This window comes from Rhinolophus hipposideros (assembly GCF_964194185.1).
Source record: "Rhinolophus hipposideros genome assembly, chromosome: 8".
NCBI classification, from domain to species: domain Eukaryota; kingdom Metazoa; phylum Chordata; class Mammalia; order Chiroptera; family Rhinolophidae; genus Rhinolophus; species Rhinolophus hipposideros.
Genome location: NC_138054.1, coordinates 80,929,463 through 80,954,761, shown reverse-complemented (window position 1 = coordinate 80,954,761; position 25,299 = coordinate 80,929,463). Strand labels below are relative to the sequence as shown.

Sequence of the window (25,299 nt, the reverse complement as noted above, 5' to 3'; positions counted from 1 at the left end):
TTAACTAACCAATCCAGGAGAAGACGAAAGGGCTGTAAGGGGCACCCCAAGATTGAAAGCCACTCTTAAATCTGATCTGTCCAATCCTGCAAACATGGATTCTGAAATCCAAATTTGGGTGAAGATGCTGATCTTATTAACCCAACATAGGAGGCGGCACAGTGAGGTCTGGGGTAGGGAGGACTCTCCGGGGGGAGGCCTGGCTCTGCCACTTCCCACCTGGGTGACTGTGGGCAAATCACCGCAGCGGCTCCTGCCCCTCATCTCTGACGTGGAAGTGACAAAGTCGTGACGGGGACTAGGGGAAACTCATGGAGCTGAGACGTGAGACGCTTCACACATGGCCTGGCACATAGTAAGGGCCCAATAAACAGTGGCCATGAGGTATTGGGAAGTGTTGGGAAGGAGAAGGGAAATAACCAATCACTGTTATATGAGCAGGTTCCATGAGTCATGCATGTTTTCTGCCCTCACAGAGCTGACATTCTACTCAGAGCCCACTGGATCATAAACTACTACTTGTCAAATGATGAGAGTGAAAAAGAAAAAAACGGTAGCAAGGTGAGGGGGACAGTTTCCTTGGTAGGGTTGCTATTTTACACAGGTCAGTTAGGGAAAGTGACACACAGGTGTGAAAGAAGCTGATCCATGCATAGAGCAAGAACATTCCAGATACAGGTAACAACAGCTGTAAAGGCCCTAAGGCAGAAGTATCCTTGGAATGCTCTGGAAATAGCCAAGAGGTCCGTTATCTAAATATCACAACTGCCTTGATAGCTAGATATAATTATCCCCATTCCCCAGATGAGGCACATGAGGCTCAGAGAGGCTTGTCCAAGGTTACAGAAGGAGTAAGCATCAAGGCCAGGATTCTAACTCTCCTTGTCAGCAAAGTGTCCGGGTGCTACTGTCCTCAGAGCTGCCAGGATGGGAGAAAAGCACATAAGGTGTTCAGAGTCAGAGTTCTGATTCCTCCAGGCTGGCTGTATGATCTCAGACGTTACATTCTTTGCTGGGCCTGCATATCCTCAGCACTCGTGGACCAGCAATGCCTGTTTGTTCACTTTCCAGTTGATGATGGAGGAAGCAAAAAGGAGGGTGAGGGGAGAGTATGATGCTAGGAGATCACCTTGAGCTTCTCTGGCATCTCAGACCTAAAGCTCCACCTCGGACAGGTGTGAATGCTGTCTGCAGACCCTACCAACCTGAACCACCCAGGGTGACCTCCTACCTGGCCCCCAAGTGTTGGAACCCTGCCTACACCACTTGGGCCTCGTCCCCACTCAGCACCCAGGGCCCAGCCACAACTGGGAATCTGTCCTGCACTCCAGCTCCAGATGTCAGGCATGCCCCTCATCCCCAGGACCCAGCCCAGCAACAGCTCCTGGTGTCCTGACAAAGCGGAGGCCCATGATTGGCCTTTGTAACTGGGGGTGCCAAAGCAGGCCAACGCTCACAGGCACCAGGCCAGACCCTGAGGCCCGGCCAAGTGCAAACAGCATGCTTGGCGCCCAGATACGGGAGTGTTAGAGCGGGCAGGCTGCCCACTGCCCCGTCACAACAAACCATCATCTCCGCCCTGCTGAGAGGGGCCCAGGCAGCTGGCACCTCCACTGGGGACAGCCAGGGGAGACCTCCTCTCTCACGCCCGCCCCCTGGGAATGGACAGTGCGAATCTCAGAGGCTGGACATAGAGATTCCAGATGCCAGCAGCTAACCGGGGAGATAAGCAGAGACAGGCGGAGGGGAATGGGTGGGAAATTAAGGGGAGAGGGTGGGCTGGATGGAGTGAAGTCATGGCCTTTTTCACACCATGGGTGGAGTCAGGAGAGGGGAGAGTGAGACCTCCCCAGCTGCTGAGGAGAAAGCAGGGATGGCACAGGACCAACAGACGGGCAGTTCTATCCACCTCTACCAAGGCCCAGGGGTCCCAAAATGGAACAGGGAACCAGGAATAACAGCCACTCCTTACTGAGTGCACATAGCACTTTACATGCTCCAGCACCACCCAATAGAACTTTGTGCAGTGATGGAAATGTTCTAGAGCTACATTGTCCAGTAAGGTAGCCACTAGCCAACTGAGAAAACGAATTTGTATTTTAAAATGTCTTGTTTAATTTTATTTGATGAAAATTTAAAGTGAAATCGTCACATGAGGCTAGCGGCTACCATATTGGAGAGTGCAGATAACACCATCTTTAAGCTAAGCCTGGAAGTAGATCCATCTCCATTTTACAAAGTAGGAAAGTGAAGCTTCTTACCTAAGGCACACAGCTGGTAAGCTGCAGAGGCGAAATCAGAACCCAGGCCTGGCCCCTCCACTGTGCTCCCCACCCAGGTTCATTGTCAACACTGGAAAAATCTAACGGAAATCATACATGTGTGGGCGATAAGGCTATGCAGTTAATCAAGACATCAAGTCTTGCTTTTGGCCTGAATTCTGTCAGCTACACCGGTTATCACATGCTGACCAGAAGCTCAGACAGGCCATTTATAAAAGTCTTTGATTTCTTGACATAAAGGAAGAGCAGAATGAAGACTGAATAGTCCCAGCTGGTTAAGGAGCCAAGTCTTTGAGAAGATTGGGAACCTTTACTGACAAGAAAGCTGGGCTTGAGCTTCCCACCTCACCACCCGCCCCAGACCCCATGCAGCCCCCAGGGGCTCCTGAGAACTCGACACTCTCACAGGGCACATTTTACTGCCTCTAGGCTTTTGTGTATGCTGTTCCCTCCTCCTAGAATGCTGTTCCTATTTCTCCCAATCTAATCTATTCATCTGTCCTTCAAGGCCTGGCTCAATTCCGACCTCCACACTGAAGTCTCCCTGGATACCCCACAAAGACATCTTTCTCCCCCACACATCCATAGACTTAATTTCTTACCTCTTAGTGATTTGGTCTTAATTATAGTCACTTGAGTAAAGGTTTCTACTTTCCTGCTGGAAAACCAAAACTCCTTGGGGATAAACACCAGGTTGGGTTTTTTCATCATATACATATACATTTATATATTAAACCTTTAGATACTTCCCAATGCTGAGCAGCAGCTAGTGGATAATAAACAAATATTCACTAAATTGAGTTGAATTATAATAGTCGCTTAGAAGTTTGGGGACTCAGTTTCACATGGCTACACCCCAATCTTCTGTGACCCCAATAGGCGAGTCCCTTCCCTGCTCTGGACCTTAATTTGTCCATCTGTAAAACAGGGGCAGTGATAGTACCCGCCTTGTTGGAAAATTATTTGTATTATATTTATTTAACTCGAAGTACCAGGCACTTAAGAGATATCTTCAAAACAACCCCATGAGATAGGCATTATTATCACTATCCCCATTTTATAGGAGAGGAAACTTGACAGTAAAACTAAACGAGATAATGCAAGCCAAACGCTTAGTACAGTGTGTGGCACATAGTAAGTGCTAAATAAATTGTAGTAACATTTCCCCCCCCTGTATAATAGAGTTTATGGAATTGTGGGAAATTTAGGATACTTTCCCAGGGCGGGGCATATGGTAGGTGTTCCTCAAAATATTTACTAATAGATTGACTCAGTCCCAATCATTCCAGTGACAGGTGGGGTGACCCTAACTAAGCCCAGCGCAGCCCCTGCGGAACCCCTGACCCCCTCTGATCTGCCAGGCAGTGGCCACTGTCTATACCGTAGGCCACAGCAGTAGCGAACCCCTTTTCTACCGCCTTCTTTCTCCGAGGAGGACGGGAAGTGTAGAATAACTTTGGGGAGATGACCCCTGTCTAGCGGTGCTGATCCCGTGGATGAATGAAGAAAAGAGAGTCTGATTAAGTCTCAAAAGCAGGAGACATTCTTGACTTTTTCCAGTCCTGCCAGGGGCTTTGACACTCCATTCCTCTCCCCAACCGCGGCCCAGACCAAAAGAGGAGAAGGAGGGGCAGAATTTGGGAGAGAATGAACACGGAAGGAGTTTCTATGTTGCCTATCTCTCCAGGCCTCAGCTTCCACAACTGTCAAACGAAAAGTCCTACATCACAAAAGTGGGGGTGAGGGGGGTTTTCAAGACAAAATGATAAAAATGTATGTAAAGCAGAGCTCCCCCAAGGTTAACATGCACAGGATTCTCCTGGGGGGTCTGGGGATCTTGTTAGCATCCAAATCCTGATTCAGTAGATCTGGGTGGGGCCTGAGACTCTGCATTTCTGACAAGCTCCCAGGTGAGACTCAAGCTACAAGCAGCACCTGTGAGTCAGAACAGCACCTTGCCCACAGTGGTCCACAATAAAAGTTAGCTTCGTTTTTTTTCTCCTAGAGATTTCATCCTTAAGAAAACATCCGTAGGGGATTGGAACCAATATTTCCCCACTGGTAACACTGAGGTCCAGTGGTGCGGAGTGACTTCCCCAAGCACAGAGGCTAGGATTTGAGGCCACGTCTGGAGATCCATCCTCCCCATGCATCACACCACCCCAGGCCCCACCCGCCTTAGTGGCAGCGAGGCCTGGCGCGGAGGACACACTAGCCCTGCCTCCAACACGGGCCAGGCCCAGGCTCCCCCAAAAGAGGCCTTGGGCCATCGCCTCCACTCCCCCAGCGACAGCTTCCAGCAGCCTCCCCCTCCATCGCCTTATAAAGCGACCCGAGCTACTCTTTTCCAAGTTGCAGTTTAATTTTATATGGAGTGAACCAACTGTCCTCTCCCTGCAGCCTGAGCCTGACTGCTTCACACATTCCTTCTGGAGCAACATTACCTAATTTAACCATACCCCTGCTCTCTGGGGATCCCAAAATAGCGGCTGCCAGTAGGGGAAAATGCCCTAATGGTATCGAAATAAACAATTCTCCCTCCTCCCCCACTCTTGGCCTGTACCAGCCTCAGGACCCAGCCCAGGGAGGAGCCAGAGCTGGGAGGACCGAGGTGGGCCTTGGGGAGACCAACAGATCACGCCAAAGCCGCGTCTTCTCCATCCTTCCAGCCCTCTCCACACATACACATTCCTGGGATCTCCCCACGCCCCTGCCTTCCCCAAACCCTCCAGCTCATCTCACGGACCACTGTTGCCCTGGTTACCTAGGGCAAGGATTCAACTTTCACTTTCCCTTAATAACAAAAACTATAATGGTAATAATTACTACCATTCTCCAGGTATTAATTACAAGCTAAACACTTCCCACACCTTGGCTCATCGCTCCCCACAAAGTAGGGAACTGTATTCTCCAGTTTCAGCAAACAGTTTCACCTTTCAGCTCAGAAAGCTGAAGTGACTTGCCCAGGGTCAAACAGCCCGGAAGTTTAGAGTTAGGATTGGAGGCCAAGCTCAGCTGCCCCAAAGCCCTAACCATCACAGCACCTTCTAGCTCAGACTTCTCTGCAGGGTCTGAGCCGATGAGAGCAGCAGGGGTCTTTATGAGCTAGAAGGGACTTGCTCACCTGGTTATTACTAAAGGATCTGCTCACATGGCTGGCACCAAACCACAGGGGACTATTATATCCTAGCTCACATTTCAGCTACATCTTGTCTGTCCCCAGGACCCCAGAGGCACAGGTTGTCTGTCAATCTATGACTCCTAAGCCCCTACTCCCTGCTCCCCCACCCCATGCGCCCCAGGGCAGGGTTGCCACATTAAAGCAGGGAACACCCAGGCTGCTGACATACCTCGGGTGCAACCAGTGGTTAAGGACCTAAGAGGGTGGGCCTCCCCCTTCCCTGCTTTCCTATAGCCCGGAATAATCATTAACTGGTGCAGAGCCAGGACAGAGCACTAAGCCGGGAGCCTAGGCTAGAGTACCCCCAGGCCGCGCTCCAGGCCCCTTCCCTGCTGGGGCATTCTAGAGCCACCTTCCACACAGCTGGGCCCCTGAGGCCCCTGGTACAGGGAGGGGTGGAGTTGACCACTTGGCAGACTGGGGCTGGCCAGGAAGGCCTAACCTGTTATCCCTAGGGCAGGTGGCCCAGGAAGTGCCTGGCTAGCACTTACAGTGTTTCTCCGAAAATAAGACCTACCCCGAAAATAAGCCCCAGTGAAGATCGTCAGCCAGACGGACACATTTAGCACGTTATGACGAAATTCCATAAGAAGATGACATGACTGTATTTGCATAAACGTAGATTGTCGTACATGAAAAAATAAGACGCCCCCTGAAAACATGCCCTAATGGAGCAAAAATTAATATAAGACTCAGTTTTATTTTCGGGGAAACACGGTACAGAGGCCTAGACCCTCTTCACTCACAACGCTTCCTGCCCAGCTCCCTTCCTAACATTAAGAAGACTTGTAAGTGAAGAGTGTTGGACAGGAGGTGGACCCTGGGGCTTGGGACAGTCTCAAAGGAGGGGGGATGGCAGAACAAAACTGAGTTCTCAAATTTCCTAAGACCAAGTACCAGGGACTGTCTTGAAGAGGGGAAAAGAAAATCACAAAATAATAGTTCCTGTTATTTATCAACTGCCTCTTCTGGCTACAGATTTACATGCGCTCTAATATTCACCAAAACCCTGCAAAGGTTTTACCATTCCCAGCTGACAGATGAGGCTCAGAGAGGTTAAGTCACCAGCCCAGGATTACACAGCAAAGGTGATGGAACTAGGACAGGACTCAGGGCTGTGCCTCCTGCCCAGGACAGTACCCCAAAGTACTACCTGCAGAATTAACTAGAGCAGAATTAACTATGGGGGACTAACGGGCCACATAAAGGAGCCTCTGAGTCCAGGCCAGAAACCCCAGGGGTGAGAGAGCTGGTGGGGGTGGGGATGGTAAGGAGAGCGCTACCTCTCCCCCAGGCTAGATGTGCCAAGTAAAGATGGCCTCTAGAACTTCCAGTGCAGGCCAGGGCCAGAGCTGGGCCTTCTGGGAGATTGGGGGTAGGTGGAAGGGTGTACCTGAGGCCTGCAGGAGGTGGGGCCTCTTGGAGCGTTAAAGAGAGGAGAGTGCGACCTGAAAACCCCCCTCCCCCAGGATGTCACCATTCTCCATCCTCCTCCAACTTAGAGAATTCCCTTCAATTGCTCAGGTGAAACCAAGGTGAGGCCCAGGCAGGCAGAAAGCTTTGATCTTATCACACATTCCTGCCCCAGCCCCAGCCATCCCAGTCCCCTCTCCCCCCTCCTCCCATCCCCAGGGAGGTGGAAAAACTGGCGATCTTAACCCTTTCCTCCCATTTCCCCAAGTCAAATCCAGGCTTGAGCTGATCTTGGCCTCCCTCCCAACGTCCACCCGCCTCACCGCCCTCCCTCACCCCTGCCAGTAGAGTGGGAAGAGAGAAAAGAGGAAGGAAAGTGAAAAGCAGGACCTTCAGGCCTACTCCGCTCATTTAACTCACTTCAGTGCCACGGAGCCCCACACCTGAGCTCTGCAGGCGGCTTCCACTTCTCCTAAATTAAAATAACCAGACTCAGCATAAATAGCCCCACTATTTTCCACATCCATGAGCTCATCTGACACTCACAACAAAACCAGCCAGCCCCCCTCTCTGCCCCTGTGGATCCCGTGCAGCTGCCCTAGCCCAGGGGAGTTGTCCCCTCAGGTCCTCTCTTCCCACAAGCTGATTTCGAGGGAAACAGATTTTGCAGTAACTAGGATAACACTTGGGGGCTGAGACAGTCACAAAGACCCCATATATCTCCCAGAGGTTGTGTGGCCCTGAAAACCTGCTCTAAAGCTCTTCGAAGACTCTTCCTTGAATGCATTCGCCTTGGCCCCAACCTTTTATTGACTACACCACCCAGCTCATCTCCTTCAGACTAGAAGCTCCTTCAGTCCATGCTTGGTGTTCATACCTAACACAGGGCCTGGCATAGAGCTGGCACTCCATAAACGTTTGCTGAATGAATGAGTGAATGAATGAATGAATAGTCCCATTTTGCATCTGGAGAGCATTCAGCTCAGAGAAGTTAGGTGACTTGCCCTGGATCACACAGGCAAGGCCAGGAGAAGTGCAGCAATCTTGTGACTCCTAAGTCTAAGCCAACTTACTAAACAGACATTGACAGGGCCCCTGGATGTTAGCTCAACTGTAGGTGCCCAAAGGGCACAGAGGTAAACCCACGTGGCAGACCACTGCAGGGATCATCCCAGGTCCCCATGGAAGGACAGGCAAGGCTCCCAGGAAGTCTAAGGGAGCAGGGAGCAATCTTCATGCTTCCGTAGCCCAGGCCCTGCCACTTGTGGCCTGTAGCCTCAATGAAGGAAGATGTGGGATTGGTAAGAGGCTGGGCTCCATCCCAGGCCCCAGAGAATGGAATACCACCAACTCCTGAAAGGAAGCCAGCAATTTTCTCCAAGAACTCAGGTCCCTTTCCTCTCAGTTGGCAGGTGGCCAAAGAGCGAAAAAGAAGCCCATTTTGTGGGTAGGAAAAGCAAGGCCTGGGGAAGAGGGTCGGTAGTTGGCTTGGAAACCAAGTGGAAGCCAGGTCTTGACCTCTTGCCTCCTAGTCTGGCCAGGTACAGGGCAGGGGACTGGAATGGATGTCACCTCAGCTATCTCGGTGACTTCCTTTCATTCTTTCCCCAGTGTTAACTACTCTAGCAGCAGGCCATGGCTTTCCTGCCCACACACTTGACAACAATGCAAATCTAGGGACAATGGGGATATCTTCCTCCTCTACCAGCCAAATCCTCTAAGCCCCACTTCCTCCAGAAAGTCTTTCCAGATAACTCATGCCAAATTGACCTTTTCCTTCCCTGACTGTCTGCTGTTGTCTGGACTTGGAGTTGTGCTGGGTACTTAGAGTTCGTGGTCCTGACTCTCCAAGAACCAGAGCTTCTGGAGAGGAGAGACCATGCCTCTGACGTTTTCCAGGAGGACTATTAGAGCTGGATTCAGTCCAACCTTCCTCTAAGCCTGGCTGTGTGATCTTGGGCGAGTCACTGCTTTCCTCTGAGCTGTTTCTCATCTGGAAGGTGGAAGTATAATCCCAACTACACGGTTAAGTTGATAATGCAGATAAAACACTTGGCACAATGTCTAGCACACAGTAGGTCTTCAGGCAATGAACAAGTGAATAAATAAATGGATGCATGAATTCTTGACTCCTCCACTGCACAGGGATGTCCAAATGACACAGTTTGGGGCCTGTATGTGGATTCCGCCTCCACGTGGGCCATGTGCTTCTGTGCCTTCAATTTCAGCCAATCCCTCAGTACGGAGGTGCGCACAGGGCAGGCTCAGGGCAGGCCCTACTACGCAAAAATTCACTGAACTCCCAATGGCAAAACCTACAGGCTCCACAGGGAGCCTGGGACCTGACTGAACAGGATCCAGGTTCCCAAGGGTCCCAATCCCATCTCCCTGGCGAATGTTATCACTAAATTGAGACGAATGCCCAGGGGCAAAAGGCACGCAAGCCTCAGAAGTAGGAGCTGGCTATGCAGTTTACTGTAGCCTCTGCCAAGGCCAGTCCAGTCCACCTCCTCCGGACAGCCTGTCCTGACTATGCCAGTGCTCCCAGATGGTCCTCTCTCTGCACCAAACAGGCTGGACCCACTCAGGAAGGGGTGAAAACTTTGGAATCAGACAACCTGAACTCCACTCCCAGCTATGCCATGTACTAGATGGATGACGTGGACCAGCCATTCCCCTCCTCTGTGCCTCAGTTTCATCCTCTGCAAATTGGAGACTCTAACGCGAACCTCGAAAGATTGCTGGGAGGATTATATGCGGTAATGGCCAGTGAGAGCCCCATGCGAGGCTTGGCTCAAGAGAGGGGGCGGTTTTAACCAAGAGACGGTGGGAATGTTCAGTGCTCATTGGCTGATGATCTGCTGACTGAGATCCCTGGGGAGGAGACCCTGGGGTTCCCAGGGCACAGAAAACACTGGTCTGTCCTCAGGAAACTCCTAGGTTTCTTCTCTGGCCCAAGGGTCAGGGGAAGGCAGAAGGCAGATAGATGGCAGGAGAAGGAGAGAAGCTATTACGTGATAGAGGCCACAATTTATGAGGCCAGAATTTCAATCCATCCAGCCCAGCAAAGGATCCAAGAAGAGGCATGATCCCAGTTCCCAACTATGTGAAAACTGGTAACGCCAAACAAAGAGAGGGATGAGTCAGCTAGGGTGAGGAGGGGAAGCCAGAACCAGGAGGTGGGGGCCAGAGCTGGCTCCTTGGGGGTGAGCATGGAAAGGCAGGGAAGGAAGACGTGGGGGCAGGGACCCGGAGGTGGGCTGGGAAGGGGCCAGAGGCAGCTGGGAATTCCCAGCCCCACCCTAGGAGAAGCATCTGTGGGGTCACCCGAGGCCACCTCTGAAGTCCTTTCCCTGTCCAGCCGCAGGCAGGCTGCCTCCCCAGCCTCACAAACTGAGACTGGGGACAAGGTGGGGAAAGATGCCAAATGTTAAAAAATGAAACACCTGGACACGACCCATCTAGCAACTCAAGCCCAAGGCACAGCGTGGGGGAAGAGGTCACCATGCACTTGTGTCTCTTTTTCTTTAGTCCTGCTGTTTCTCGGAGAGCCCACAGGGGCCACATTTAGAACTGTGCAACTTCACCAACCCTGGCAAACGAGGAAGTGCTACAGGTTTTCCCAGGGGTCCCTGGGCAAGGTCCTGCCTCCTCCAGTGTGGGTGTGAGGGAGGATGCGGCTGGGATGGAGTTCCAGGAAGCCCCCCTCCGCTGTTCCCCTTAAGATGCATGAACATCCTTTCTGCACCCATGGGAGCCACTTGGCCACACCTCTTGTTGCTCAGAGCCCACCAACTGCACACATCTGGGAAGGGGAAAATGGGTCCACAGGCTCCAGCCTTTCCCAGGCCACACCCTGGGTGTGCCCCCACCCTTTCCCCCTCCAGGAAGGAGCAATCAGGGTGGAAGGGTGAACTCTGTCCTGCAGCTGGGGCCTCAGTGGGGGAAGGGGGCAGTGACAGATCAGATGCAGTCACATCTGGGGCTCTGAGACTGCAAAGAGAAGCAAAGGGAGCAGGAATGATCCCTGTCCTCGGTCATTCATTCAATAAGCCCAGAGCAGGGCCCCGATCAATCAATGGCAGTTTTGATCCGAAGGTGTGCCATGCTGGGTAATGGAAACCCTGAGTCAAATACCACTCTGGCCTTGCCCTGTGCAGAAACAAGACTAATAGAGCAGCCACCAATTGTCAAGCACCTATCACATTCCAGACACCAAGCGACGGGCATCCGCCTGGACTCGTATCCATCTGGGAAACAGGCATCATGATCCCCATTTCTGACCTGAGACTCAGAGAGAGGAAGCAACTTGCCCGAGGTCACACAGCCAGTTGGGGCCAAGCCAAGACTTGAAGTCAGGACCCTCTGAGCTCACACAGGGCCTGGATCAATCAATGGCAGCAGTTTTGATCAGAAGGTGTGCCATAATGCTCAGGGGCTCCTAATCCAATGAGGACACAGACAAGTGGAAGATGGCAGGAGGGGCACCCTGGCTTATCCCACGTACTCTAGCTTTCAGCAGACAGCAGTGGCTTGAAAGGACAACTCCGTTGTATCCAGGGGCCAGAAGCAGACTCTTCTCAACCCTCAGCAAGGAGCCTGGGCCTTCTTGGCCTTCTGGCTTCAAGGTCATTAATTTATTCACTCAATAAACATTCACGTACTATTTATTGCCTAGCACAGGGCAAACTGCAATGAACAAAACTGAGTCCCTGCCCTCATGGAGCTCCGGCTCTAAATGGGTGGAAGACGATATGTTCCAATTACACACACAGATCTATAAACCATGACCTCAGGCTATGGGTTCTAAGGGATCAGTGTCTGCAGCTCCACAAATGTACACTCACAAGACCTCTTCCCTGAAGGCGGTGGGAGGGGACCGGGAGGGGGCTGACTGCCCTGGCTGTGAGTCCCCTCCCTCACCTGCCATTCTCCATCTTCCTCTCAAGCCTGCACTCCCTGGAGTTTCCCCATCTCAGTGGCAGTTCCATCCTTCTGGACGCTCAAGCCAAAGACTATGGAGAGATCCCTGACTCCTCTCTGTCCCACCCACACCCAGGCCCTCAGCAACTCCTGCTGGCCCTACCTTCAAAATATATTCAGGATTCAACCATTTCTTCCCACCTCCAACAGCAACCATTGTCTCCAGCCTGAGCCACAGCCTTCTTGCTTTTGCCCTTGACCCTCCACGTTCCCTTCTCCACACAGCAACTCAAGTGAATTCTCATCTCACTCAGAAGCAAACCCAAAGCCCTTCCCATGGCCAAGGCTCTGCCGACCTCCCCTCACCAACCCTGTGGCCGCATTGACCGTGCTCCCCCTCACTCATTCTGCTCCAATCACCTTGCTTTCTGCAAATGTGACAAGCACACTTCTGGGCCTTTGCATTAGCCCAGAATGCCCTTTCCCTACATATCTGCAGGGCTCACACCCTCACTTCCGTCAGATGCCCTTTGTTCAAATGTCATCTTCTCAGAGGCTTTTCCTGACCACTCCACCTCATCACTTTCTATCCTTGCCCCTGCTTTATTTTTTCTGGCTCTTGACGCTCACTGACATATTACATTTATCGCCTGTCTTCCTGCACTAGCTATAATGCAAGTCACATGAGGGGAGGGAATTTGACTTTTTTGTTCTCTGCTGTAACCTCAGCACCTACAACAAGGTCAGATAGTTAGAAGGTGCTCAACAAATATGCGTCAAATGAATGTGAGTCTAACATACACCTGTAGGGGACTTCACTGTACAGAATATTTAGGCACATACATCATAGGTCCATTCAGTCATTCAACCCACACACTATAAGTCTTGGTGTTCCAGATGCCCCCCTAAAACCCAGAGCAACAGAGAAATAGGGCATCCCCCTCATGCCTCAGGGAAAGAGCTCTAGTAGGTAGCCGGGAGCTAGTCCTAAGGACATCTCAGGGCCACCACAGATGCCTTGGGGATGCCCTGAGGTCCCAGTACCCTGGCAATGGCAGCGTATCGGGCAAAGGAGGGAGGGCAAATTCTGGGGGCGGCTGAGAATTGAAGTCCCCACATTCTCTTGCCTCAAAGGGCCGCCTTGTTCCCAGGCTTTCATGATGGTGCCCCTGGCCGGGCCACCCCCAAGCAGCCACCAGGCCACTCCCCTCTCAAGGCAGCTATTGACATGGACGACGCCACGAGGCTGGGCAGTAAGGCTGGCGGCTCCCCGCGAAGCAAGTTCCACACATTCTTCTCGGGTTCAGTCAGCCAGCTCTGGGCGCTGGGGCAGCCAGCAGGCCCCAGCCAGGCCCTGGGAGCAGGAGGGGGCAGCAGGGCCAAAGAGACCAAGGCCCAGATTGGGGCAACTTTCCAGCAGGACTAAGACCCTGAGCCCAACGTCTGCCTTCTTAGCAAGGGAGAGATGGAGGAAAGGCCAGGGTGGGCCCGGGGAGGAGGGCACAATGGGCTTACCAGGTCTTTGGGAACTGCTGGGGGATAGAGTCATGTTCGCCCTCTCCTCCTCCAGCCTGACCCTCACAGCTGGGATGAGCGGAGGCGGGAGGTAACAGGCCAGGGCCGGGAGTCCTTCCCACACGCCCCGAATGGTCTGAGGGTCCAGAACCCACATGTCTGGCCTCCAAGTAGCCTCTGAATCATCATTCCAGATCTTTCCACATTTTGGGCGGCCCCTCCCACCCTCTCTTCTGAGACTCACCCCAAGGCCAGGCAGCCCTGAAACCTCTGCAGACTCCCTCTAAATCTTGAGCACCCAGGGAACAGCCAGCAGAACCCAGCGAGGGCTCCATGCAGGGTAGCTAGCCATTCTTTCCCCTCACTTTCCACACAGGGTAGGAATGGGCCTGGCCGACTCGGGCCTTAAAACCCCTGGATCAATTCAACCGTCGTTAGGATCCCAGGGAACATTTAATGAGGAAATTCATTAATTAACAAACAGACAAACAAGCAGGTAATCCCACAAATGCCCACCCTAGAGTTTAGTCTTTCTAGGCTCTTGCCCAGGCAGGTCTCCCCAGGAGGCCCCACGGACCCTGAGGGACACCCACCCTCAGTGTCTCTTGTCCCGAAGCCAGACCCTGCTCCCCCTGCCTGAGGTAGCCCCTGCATGACCTAGGACCTGAGCTCTTCCTTTTATCAACCTGAGCGACCACAGTGTGATTAACACATTGTCTGCGGCCACGAGCAAATGGGAGCGGCAAGGAGAGCTTCAAAAGCCTGGCTCCTAGGCAAGTACCTTCTCTGTACCTCAATTTCCTCTGCTCAGGGAAAGGGGATTGGACTAGTAGCCATAGCTTAATGCGGTCAACAGCTCTGTTTACTGAGCACTTACTAGCTGCAGGTGCTAAAGATACAGCAGCAGTGGACACACATGGAGGGTCCTATTCCTTACACTGAGGGGGAGGAGAGAGAGAAACAAGTAAACACACGTCAGATGGTGGTGAGAAAACAAATAAAGCAGTGTAAGGGGACAGCGAATATTGGGCAGCGTAGGCAGGGACCTGAAGGAAGCCAGAGGGTCACACAGATATTTGCGGGACAAGTGTTCTAGGCAAAAGGAACAGATGCAGAGGCTGTAAGGTGGAAGTGTATTCGGCCTGTTCACAAACAGAGACCCGTGTAGCTGGACTGAGCAAGCAAGGGGCAAGCTGGTGGGAGGAGAAATTAGAGAAGGAGTCAGGGAGGCCAGCTCTTGAAGGGCCCTTGTGGGTTACATTAAGTCAGGGGCTTGGGTCTGACTGTGAAGAACACGGGGAGTGTGGTAAGGTTCTGAGCAGGGGAACATGTGAGTGTCTGTTGAGAAACTTGGTGCCTGGCAGACAGTGGGCTCTCAATACATAGGATCTATCCATATTATTTTGTCATCATCTGGTCTGGCACCCCAAGACCTCCCTGCCCACCACTCCAAGCCCTGAACCCAGTCACCTTCTGCCACCTTCTTTCTACCCATCTACCAGGCAGGGCCTCAGACCCACAGATCCCAACTTGCCTATGCGCAGCCTGAGAACAGGCCCGGGCCAAGCCTGACGGGGGCCACAACTCCCCACACACAGGGAGCTTGGCGTAGGGCATGGGGGGAAGGGGTCCATCTCTGATCCTTCCAGCCTCCGCCTTCCTCTGTGGATGGACCTGCAGCCCTCCCTCCGGAAATCCCCAGGGTACACTCACAACCCACTTCCAGCGGCAGGTCTGGAACAAAGGGGGCAGTGGGGGGGTGGGCAGGGTAGTCAGTTATGTCAAGGGGAGGGCTGAGGTAACACTGCCCCTGAGGGAAGGAGAGGCTCCTTCATTTCCCGCCAGCCCACAGCTCCCCAGTGAGGAAACCCAGTTGAGGTAGGAAACAAGTATCTCAGTGACTTGCCTCCTCAGCTCTGGAAAACACCATAATCACCATGACCTCCCCAAGACTCCTGTCTCATGGCAGGGCTGGCCCCAAGAAAGGAAGGGCTAAGTCCCCAGCAGGAAGAAAAGGGGTCAGCAGGCCAAGGCAAGCCCTGCGTCACCCAGGCCTGGGGCCCCTCCCCCTGCAAGCCTCCCCACCTCCTTTGAACTGAAATTACTCCTACACTTAATCACAGACCACTGTTTCCTGTCTCCTTAAGGACTATCTTATCCTCTTCCTCTTGTATCCTACCCTTACCTACTCAATACTGGCTTATGGACGTGAACTAAAGAGTGGAAGAGATAAAGGGCAGAGGGCAAGAAGCCCAAGGCTTGCCGGAGCACTGGTTAGGAACCTGATGTCATTTAAAACATATAACAAATTTCTTAGCCCCATTTTACAGATTTGAAAACTGAAACTCAGAGAGGGGAACTTGCCCCAGATCACAGAACTGGAAAATGGCAGAGCTGGGGTTCAAACTTGGGTCTGTGAGCCTCCAGAGGCTAACTTCTTTTCAACCCTCCACCATCAGCCTGGGGTGGGACAGTGAAGACCTCAGTGAGGTTGCTGAAGAAGCTAGAATCTCACAGGATCGGAGCTGCCTATTTACTGATCTCAGTTCTGGGAAAGCACAGACAAGGCCTGATCTTGCTCACCCATAAACCCCAGCCCTTAGCACCATGTTGGGTGCACTAGTGCACCCAGTAGGTGCTTTGCAAATATCTGTCCAAGGAAAATGAATGAACCCTGAACTCCTGCTGACTGTCATAGAATGCTGATCAATGAAGATGTGTTGAATGAACAAGTGAATGAGATGACTGGAGAAATTCCTCCTGCACATAGCAAACAGTTCCACCAACTGCCTACTCCAGCACTGTAGAACCCAGACACCCAGGTCACCATCTTCAGGGGCCAGAGCTAAGGGGAGGGTCAGCCTGTTTGCTAAGTTGGTGCCTACTTTTTGAAAAAGGGAAGATCAGCGTTAGGAGCTGCGGAGCTGCAAGTACAGATCAAGACTGCGGAACAACTGGATGGGCCCTCCTAGATGTGTTGGGGAGAGAGGCTCAGACAGAGGATTAAGGAAGCTGCCCAGATGGGGAGGGGGTGGTAGGAGAGGTGCTGGGTGGGTGGGGCAAGAGAGGTGAGGGGTCAGGTCTGGGGTGGGGGTTACCAAGTGACTCAGGAGGGCAGAGGTGAGAGGGAGCCAGCAAGGTGAGGACAGGGTATCAGTCACTGGGTAAACACTGGCCTGCTTAGAAAAATCCCTGTCTTGGCTCTGAGAACAGGGAGGCAGGGACAGGGACAGCCTCAGACCACCTTAAAGAGGGTGGGGGTGGTTCTGTGGTTCACCACGGCAGACCCAGCTCTCCAGATGTGCCCCCACCCACATCTGCCACCAGATCCCTGCCCACTGACCCAGCCCCACCCTCCTGGAGTTCACTCAGGTCCTCAGAGCCTCTCCCAGACAAGTATTCTCTCTTTCTCTGCAGGGGCCCATCAGCTCAGAGCAGGAGACTGGGCTGTAGGGGCAGGCCTCTCCTGCACCTTGAAGACCTGTGAAGAGGAAAGCTGGGGAAACAGATTCCCCTCCTACCCCCCACATAGCAGGCCCTGCACCAGGCACTTTCCTGCGCATTCCATCCAGTCCTAACAACCATCCTCGGCCATACATTTGGAGGCCAGTATTTTGAGTTGCCTTTAGGCACGCAGGGTGATCTCAGAGAGTTAACTAGTTTGCCCCAGGTCACACAGCGACTCAGGGAAGAGCAGGGATTGAGTCAAGCGCTGGGCTGTTGTACTCCACATGAGCCTTTCCACACAAGCCTCAGCTGTGTTCTGAACGGCTCTTTACTTGTGCCTGCCTGGTTACTAGGTGCCCAAGGGGACAGACGGCGTGGTCAAGTTCCAGTGAGGACTGATAGGGTCTCCATCACCACTGAGTGCCTCTTTCCTAAGGTGTCATCGAAGGGGGTGCCCTCCCTCGCCCTGCCAAGTTCCCATCCTGCTCGAAGTTTCTCTGTCTGGTCCCCAGGAATAGCAGGCCGAGCCATGCCTAGAGCGACAAGGAGACTCGGCAACGTGGCCCGGCGACCCAAGGGCTCCCACGCGGGCCGGCCCCGCCCCTGGCCCCACACAGCGTTCCCTGGGCGCTCCACCGGACAGCCCCACGGCGGAGGGTGGTGCCGGCCTGTGCCTGCCCAGGGTCCCTGGCAGGCGCCGCCGTCCCGAACGAGAGTCCCAACCGCGCAGCCTCGGCGCCCCCGCCAAGTTGGCGGGCGCGGCGAGCAGGGCTCGGGGCGGCCCCTGCCCTTCCACCCGCACACTCACCGCGAGCAGCAGTCCGTGCAGCAGCAGCGCCAGCAGCAGCGCGCCCGCCGCCCGCCGTCCCATGGCCCGGCCCGCGCTGCTCACTCGCTCGCTCGGCGCCCGCCCGCAGCCGCCCGCTAGCCAGCCTGCGGAGTCCTGGGGACTGCACCGCCCGCTCCCACCACCCCCACCGCTCCAGCCGCCCGCCCCGCCCCGCCCCCGCGGCCGCCCGCCCCGCCCCCGGGCGCCAGGCCCCGCCCTCGAACCGCCCCGCCCGGGGCGCCAGGCCCCGCCCCCGGACCGCGGGCGCCACTCGCCCTAGCTGGCGGGGCAGCCAACTGGGCCTTTGTCTGGGCCCCACAGCCCCCTCCGCGCGGGCCGCGGCCCGGCCCGGCTCCCCGCCAAACCCGGCCTGGAGTCAGGGATGGGACGGGGGCTGGAGCCCTGCGTGCAGGACTCGCGTTCCCTCCACGCTCACGCCGCTCCCGCACGCTACCACTGACTCTCAGACCCTAAAAGAACTTCACACGCTGTCACATTCCACAGACGTAACGCCTCCCACGGGCAACTCTCAAGGACCCTCCAGAATTCCAAGCGGTCACATGTGTAGGCACCTTTCACACAGGCGCCTGGACACGTGCACACACTCATGCCAACTTTGGCTCACAGGTCACTTTCACACTTACAACTTTCACGCACTAACACTTTCATCCGCTACTTGTGAGCACTCAGCACACTTTCACACTCTGGTACCCAATTTCCATACGCTAATTGTCTTCACAGACTCAAAAGAACACTTTATCTCTTCAAAACTTTCACCGCTGCAGGTGACACAGCAGACACAACTTACACACACACACACCCACTTACATTCATATTCACATTTTTACACAGGCTCACATATGTGAATCCCAAGACACGAAGAATAAGGACATGTTTTCATACACAAACTCCTCACAGGTGCTCACAGTTCACACAAAGGCCAACATAATTTTCTCACATGTATATTGGCCTGTGTTTTTTACATTTTCTTGCACACTAACCACAATGACTTACAGTGGGCGCGCCATACTGAACTGAATTGCCCCCTACGCACACCATTTTCCATCACTCACAGACCAACTTTGATTCACATAAATCACAGCCCCAGTGCCAGAGACATACACACCCAGACCCAGACACCGACAAACCTTGCCAAAACCCCAATCACAGATGCTTGGACAGTAAATCACAGTCCGGGGTGATCCACGTCTGACACAGACCGGCACACAGCACACATGGCCACACCATCAGGCCTCCCTACCGCCTACGCTTAGAGCTTCTTTCTTTCTTTTTTTTTTTTTTTAATTTGGGGAAGGGGAACAGGACTTTATTGGGGAACAGTGTGTACTTCCAGGACTTTTCCCAGTCAAGTTGTCCTCTTTTCAATCTTAGTTGTGGAGGGCGCAGCTCAGCTCCAAGTCCAGTTACCGTTGTTAGTTGCAGGGGGCGCAGCCCACAATCCCTTGTAGGAATCGAACCTATAACCTTGTGGTTGAGAGGACGTACTCCAACCAACTGAGCCATCTGGCACTAGACCATGTGGGAATCAAACCGGGCCAGCCCAGGGCTCCTTTCTGCCTGAAAAGTTCTAGGCAGCCCAGGCAGATGGGTGGAGAAAAAACGTGTGTGTGTGTGTGTGTGTGTGTGTGTGTTAGAGGAAAACCTTTTGAGTAATGATAGAGGGAGGAGAATAAAAACTGAAGTTTCCATTGTTTCCTCGAGAGTTGCTAGGTTCCAGAGACTCATGGCTGGATTTTCAGCCAGGAGTGAGGTGAGCTGTGGACAGAAGGAAATGTCCAGCTAACTGGGCGGCATCTGGCCTGCCTCCGGAAGGTGTGTTCCCTGTGATAGCCTCCGGCAGTCTCCCAGGTACTCTGGCGCCTCCCATCCAGGCATAGAGAAAACGCTGGCATCCTGACTCCCATTCCAGGTAGATGCCTATCTCCAAAAGATGGGGTTCTCCATCTTGTGGGGCATGTTTCTAAGGGACCAGCTCAGAGCTGTAAGGGGAGAAATTACATCCGAAGTCGTTTAGCCACCTCTCTGACCCCAATCTAGATGCCAGGCACAGAACAGAATAACGTCTGTTTCTGCTCCAGACAGGGATATGGGGTGAACAGAGGACAGACGCCAGATCTTGGCCTTCTGTGAACCCCTAATCTGATAGAGGAAAGGGGGAGGACATTGTCCCTGTCCTCATGTTGTTTTCAGTCTGATGGAGAATCCTGCTTCCACCACCATGCTGTGCAATCATGAACAAATTACTCAACCTCTCAATCTTATCATCTAGAAAAGGAGAATAGTGCTAAGACCTCCCTCCATAGTGGTGTTATGAAGATTAAAATGAATTAATATATTATTTAAAAAGAACAGTTTCAGCACAGGTAATCACTAAATAAGCAACTCACTACTGTTTTTGGGTGATCTCCCAATCTGAGGAGGGAAACACATTCTACCCTCAGGGGGTTCCAGTCTGATGGAGGAGCAGCTTCTGTACCCAATGTGTTACTCCTACTCTGAAGGCCAGATGCAAGCCCCACCCCAAGGATCTCCATCTGATGGAGGAGCATAGCCTTGCACTTGAGAACTCCCTGTGTGATGAAGAAAGAAGGCTAAAACACTGACTTCAGAGTTGGCAGGTGGCCAGGATTTTTCCAAGGCCTTGAGGGTCAGCATCCATGACAAATCGCATTTTGTGAGCTGCCTTAGTTCTGTTCCTTACCTCTGGCCCTTTAAGTTCCAGAACTTTGGCTTCTTGGATGATTTGCTCATGAGCAAAGGGAAAAGAGAAACAAGTAACCCTTTGTAGATTTTTGGTCAAGACTAAACCCAAGCTATAAGTCCTGCTTCTGAAAAGAGGTTGGGGAAAGAGACGGTAAAGCTGACTGGAAACTGGAAGGAACTGGGCTGACACGAGGGCAGGAAAATATGGCCTGTCTAGAAAGGCTTCCAGAGTCACCCCACCCACCCTGAGAACTGGTCATACACCTATTCATTCTGCATCATCTCCCACTAAGGGATTTGGCCGGCTGTGTTTTATTTTGCGGTCCTTGATATCTTTAGTAAATGCTCTCAAGTTGCTTTGTCTACAGCCTGTCTATCTCCTCATAAGGCTTAGAAGAGGAGCAGAGGCAGGGTTTCTGGGCTTTGCTGAATCTGGGAGGCGCCTATATTCGCATTGTATGTACTCTTAGCTCAGGACACTCGTCACATTCTTTGGGAAAGAAACAACTCAAGTCTTGCACAAGGTTCCTTAGATAAGGAGAGGCTACAAGAGTTTGGATAGGCAAGAACAGCCAAACATTCTTACTTCTGAGAAACAGGAGTTGGGGACCTTCTGGAACCAGTAGCCAGAGTTTGTGGGTCACTTGTCTGCTGCTCCAAAATGGACAGGACTCCAATTCTCCTGGCTTCTACTCTTACTCCAAATCTTTTCTCTGCCTCTGAGTGTCTCATTCATTTCATATTTCTTCATTCATTCATTCATTTATTCATTCATTCATTCACTTGTTCATTGCGACAGTGGACGGTTAGACAGGCTGTTCACTCAACAAGGGAATGAAGCCAAGTGGGCCCGGGAGGGCGGCGGGGGGAGGCGGTGTACCTTTTGCTAACAGAGCAAAGGCACTGTATGGACTAGCTGTGGCCCTGCATTTATTCAGTAATGAAAGTAAACATCTATTTTGCACAAGGGTTCCAATGCCTGTGCGGGAAAATAGATGCTGGCAGGGTAGGATCTGTCCTTGGGTAAGAATGTGGAACAGGAAATTGGTTATTGAGAGGGAGTGGGGATGGGAAACGAAACAAGGAGATGACGTGGAGAAGAGAAGGGATAAGAGGGAGGACACAGTTCTAAGCAGGCAGTAAAACTTCCCTTGGAGGGATGGAAGACCTGCAGGGCCTGGCAAGGTATAGTCCTGCCCATTTCTCCAGCCACATCCCTCCCCCAGCATGGCTGAGTGCTTTTTTCACCCAACACCCAGCCCTCCTTCACCCTACTCTCTTTTAGGATTCAGCTCAAACATCATCATGTCACCAGAGAAGCCTTCCCCGGGCCTAGACCACGTCTCCTGCTACAACCCGCCTCCTCCATGCTTCTCTCTCTTAACATTTTTGACAATTGCAATGCTTTGACAATTGCCTCATTTAATATTATGAGGCATACTGAAGGCAGGGGGCACGACTGTCTGGTTTCTGTCTTGTTCCTAACTATATTCTCTAGGAAGAGCACAGTGCCTGGCGTGGAGTTAGCACTTGAATAATTTTACTTGAATGAAAGAGCGAGGTGATTCAGCCATGTCACAAGGCATAAACGTCCCTTTTCTGGTTTGTATGTGGGGCAAAGATAAACTCCCCCCACCATTTGATCAACATTGAATGTCATCTGATCACGACCACAGTCCTGGGATTGTAGACAAGTGAGTGTATGTTATTACTGCCCCATTCCAGACAAGGAAAGTGAGGCCCAGGGGATGAAGTGGCCTGCCAAAGTTACACAGTCAGTCAGCATGTGGTCGAGCCAGGCTTCATGCCCATGTTTGACTCTAGACCCATGTTCTCCACCATTCCCAATTCTGCGCCTCCCTGGGTTGTCCTCCACTCTACCCAGGCAGAAGTGTGACTCTTCTGAAAATGGCTTGAGATTTGGCCCTCTGCCCCCTCGTGAAATCTCCCACCACCCCTCATCATTATCAATCACTTTTTTTTTTAATCAATCACTTTCTTGCTGAGCTCCTGCCTTGGGTCCCACACTGTGCCTCACGGATCACCTGCCCTCTGAGATGCTCCTTGAAAAAGGGGTTCCCTGGTCAAGAAGTTTGGGAATTCTGCACTCTTTCTCACAATGTGGCCATCTCAAGAGATACCGACACAGGGACATTTCTGAGCAGACCTCCAGTACGGTCTCCAGTCCAGCTCTGTTTAATCCAGCACTCCTCAATATATTCAAGATACAGAAAAATCTTTTAACATCTCCCAAGACTGGTGTTTCTCATCACACGCTTTGCAAATACCGCTCCAGAGCCTCGCTCCCGAGTTGACTGTAAATGGTTTCAATAATTTGAATTTGTCACTCGTACTCCCTGACCCCCATTGCTCCCCTCCAGCCAGACTTGAATTCTTATGATCACCACATGCCCCCTCACATTCCTGCCCACGCACCCCTGCTTCAGCTATGGACGACTTCTGTGTAGGACCTGTAGCTGGAGCTCCGTAAATGTTCATTTCCCTGCCTTCGTCACAGTATACATGTGCATTTTACCTCCTGTGATCCTTGTATGCATATGATTTCATGTCTTGCTTTTCTCACTTAACATTCTTTTCATAAATGCAGGGCTACTTAAGACCAGGGCTACTTAAAAATGGCTCTGTGGAGCAGTGCCAGTCCCCAAACTGTTTATTACCAGTCTGAGATGAGATAAGAAGCTTGCTCAGAGTGGAAACCAACTGTATCAGTAAGCACCCTGTTTAGTTTAGCTGACACTTTTTTTCCTGCAACACTTGGTCCATTTTGGAAGCAACACACAGATTTACATTTTGGCCCAAACTCTTCATTACAGATGGTAACTGTTAGCAATTTGCAGGGCGGCTACATCTTGACTTTGCACATCATATTTCTTATAATTATGTGGTATTGTGTCTCCTCAACACATCATCATTCATTAACCCTATCTTATTTGTTGGCTATTTGGGCCATTTCCAGGTCATTGTGATGAATAAAGCTTTGCTGTGATCACATTTGTACGCATCCATGTGTTTACTTTTGCCGCCAGCTCAGTTTTTAAGGACCTCAAATCTGAGGCCGGAGAGATGGAATGGCCTTGGCAGGGTCACGAGTGGCAGAGGCAGGCCTCCTATCCAGGGCTCCTGATCCCCGGCCCCTTGTTCCTTCCTCCAGCCTGCACTGCCCTTCCTACTGCGCAGATTTTCCGTCCCTTTTATGCTTTTCTTTGCTATGCTACAAACCTTCTGCAGTGTTCCCACATGTCTTTTGGAGCTTGAGAGAAATCCTTTTGGAATGTCCTGTGCCTTCTCAGTCTGAGTTCCCGGCTTTGTTCAATTGTTCGGGAGAAATTCCTGCCTTATTGGGAGGGGCCCAGGAGGTTGTAAAGAGGCTTTGGCCAAAAATGGTGGTACCAACTCAGGCACAGCACATGTCGGGGGCTTGTTCCCTTTCCTGAGATTTCAACTTAGAAGAGAGCCGTGTGGATGAAACTGGGGAGAAGGGTGTCCCCCACTCCTAGTCTTATGTTTTTATATAGAGCAAGCAGGACCAGTCCTGTGTAGATACAAAAGACAGTTAGGGATAAAGTGGGCCTCAGGGAGGGGGTGAGGGGCGGGGTGGGCGAAGGCTTAGAGGGTTAGTGTCGGGATAAGGAAAGGTTAGTGGTAGAGAAAGGGTCAGGAATTGGGTGAGTATGTCTCTCAAACACGCACCTTGCCCGTACAAAAAGCTGCTTTTATTTTTTAGGATCGTAGACTAGTGATATGAAATTACTTGTTTGAAAAGGACCACATCATATTTTTTTAAATATACAAAACTATTTCTAATATCATACACCTATATACCCAATGTTTCCAAATGATGCAGGGACCAGTGGATTGGGCAATTGAGACTACAGGTGACCTTTGAGGAATTTCCTCCCTCTGTTTTCTAGTTTCTAGAAAGGGCGTGTTCCAGGTTAACACTGCCCTCTTCAGAAGACTGGTGTTGGGGGCAGCCCAAACCCCCGGGGTTAAACACCATCCTTACTTGATCTAATTTATTGTATATTTTGGAGGCCAACATATACACTTCTTTCTCTTAAAATCCATTCAATAAATACTAAGAAAGAAACTGCACTTTGGATAGAAAGGGCATTGGCTAGGGGTCAGAGGCCTGGGTTAGAATCCCAACTCAGCTAATTACCAGCTGTAGGAGCTTGGGCATGTCACTTTCTCTGAGTCTCAGTTTTCCCATCTACAAAATGGGTTACTAAAACTTAGCCTCACAGGGAGCATAGGGCTGAGAGGCTATGTTTCAGACCTTGGCAGCATGCCTGGCACATGGTGTGGATGCTCAATAAATGATGATGATGTAATTCTGCAAGCGTGAAGGACTTTCCCCAGCCACCCCCAGCTGCGGGGACACCTAGGCAGCTTCTGTATATGAGATGGACAGCACAGCAGGCCGTGGTATTGTTCTGCAGCCAGCACGCTGCTTCCTGTTTACACGGACCCTGCAGATGCATGGCTTGAACAGTGGATATTGGGACTTCCTGTGGCCCCCACAGGACTACACAGAGCAGAGGGCCTTCTCTAACTAAGAGCCTTATTTCCTCTGGACTTGGACTGGGTGATGGGCAGACGAGATTCGTGAGCAGTGAGTATTTATCCTGAGTAGCAGTTGGGCCCAGCTCAGAGATCCTGTCCCTTTAGGGTATAATCCAATCCCTAACCAATGGTCAAACTCGATTTGAGTACCTACTATGTACTGAGCTCTGTAATGACATCTACCATTGTTTGGGCACCCACAGTGGGCATTTGTGGAGCACCTTCTACTTCCAAGATGTAATCATAAAGATTATTGTTATTATTGAGCACCTATTATGCACATAGTACTCTATAATGACAATGCCAATCACTTTTTGAAGAGCTGTTGTGTTCTATGCATTGTAACCATCTTTATCATATCATTTACACCTGACATCTCTGTGCCTTGGTTTCCTCAT

The 25,299-nt window shown here is 51.8% G+C and overlaps 1 protein-coding gene across 1 annotated transcript in view; it reads right to left on the bottom strand.

Annotated features, from left to right (window-relative positions):
* The window catches only part of HSPG2 (heparan sulfate proteoglycan 2), a 97,870-nt gene extending 80,158 nt beyond the window's left edge, over window positions 1-17,712 (bottom strand). Inside the window, exon 1 of the mRNA XM_081055038.1 lies at window positions 17,570-17,712. Within this exon, the coding sequence (XP_080911164.1) occupies window positions 17,570-17,632 (63 nt within the window). The 5' untranslated portion in view covers window positions 17,633-17,712. The remainder of the gene's footprint in view (window positions 1-17,569) is intronic.
* Window positions 17,713-25,299: the final 7,587 nt, after the last annotated feature.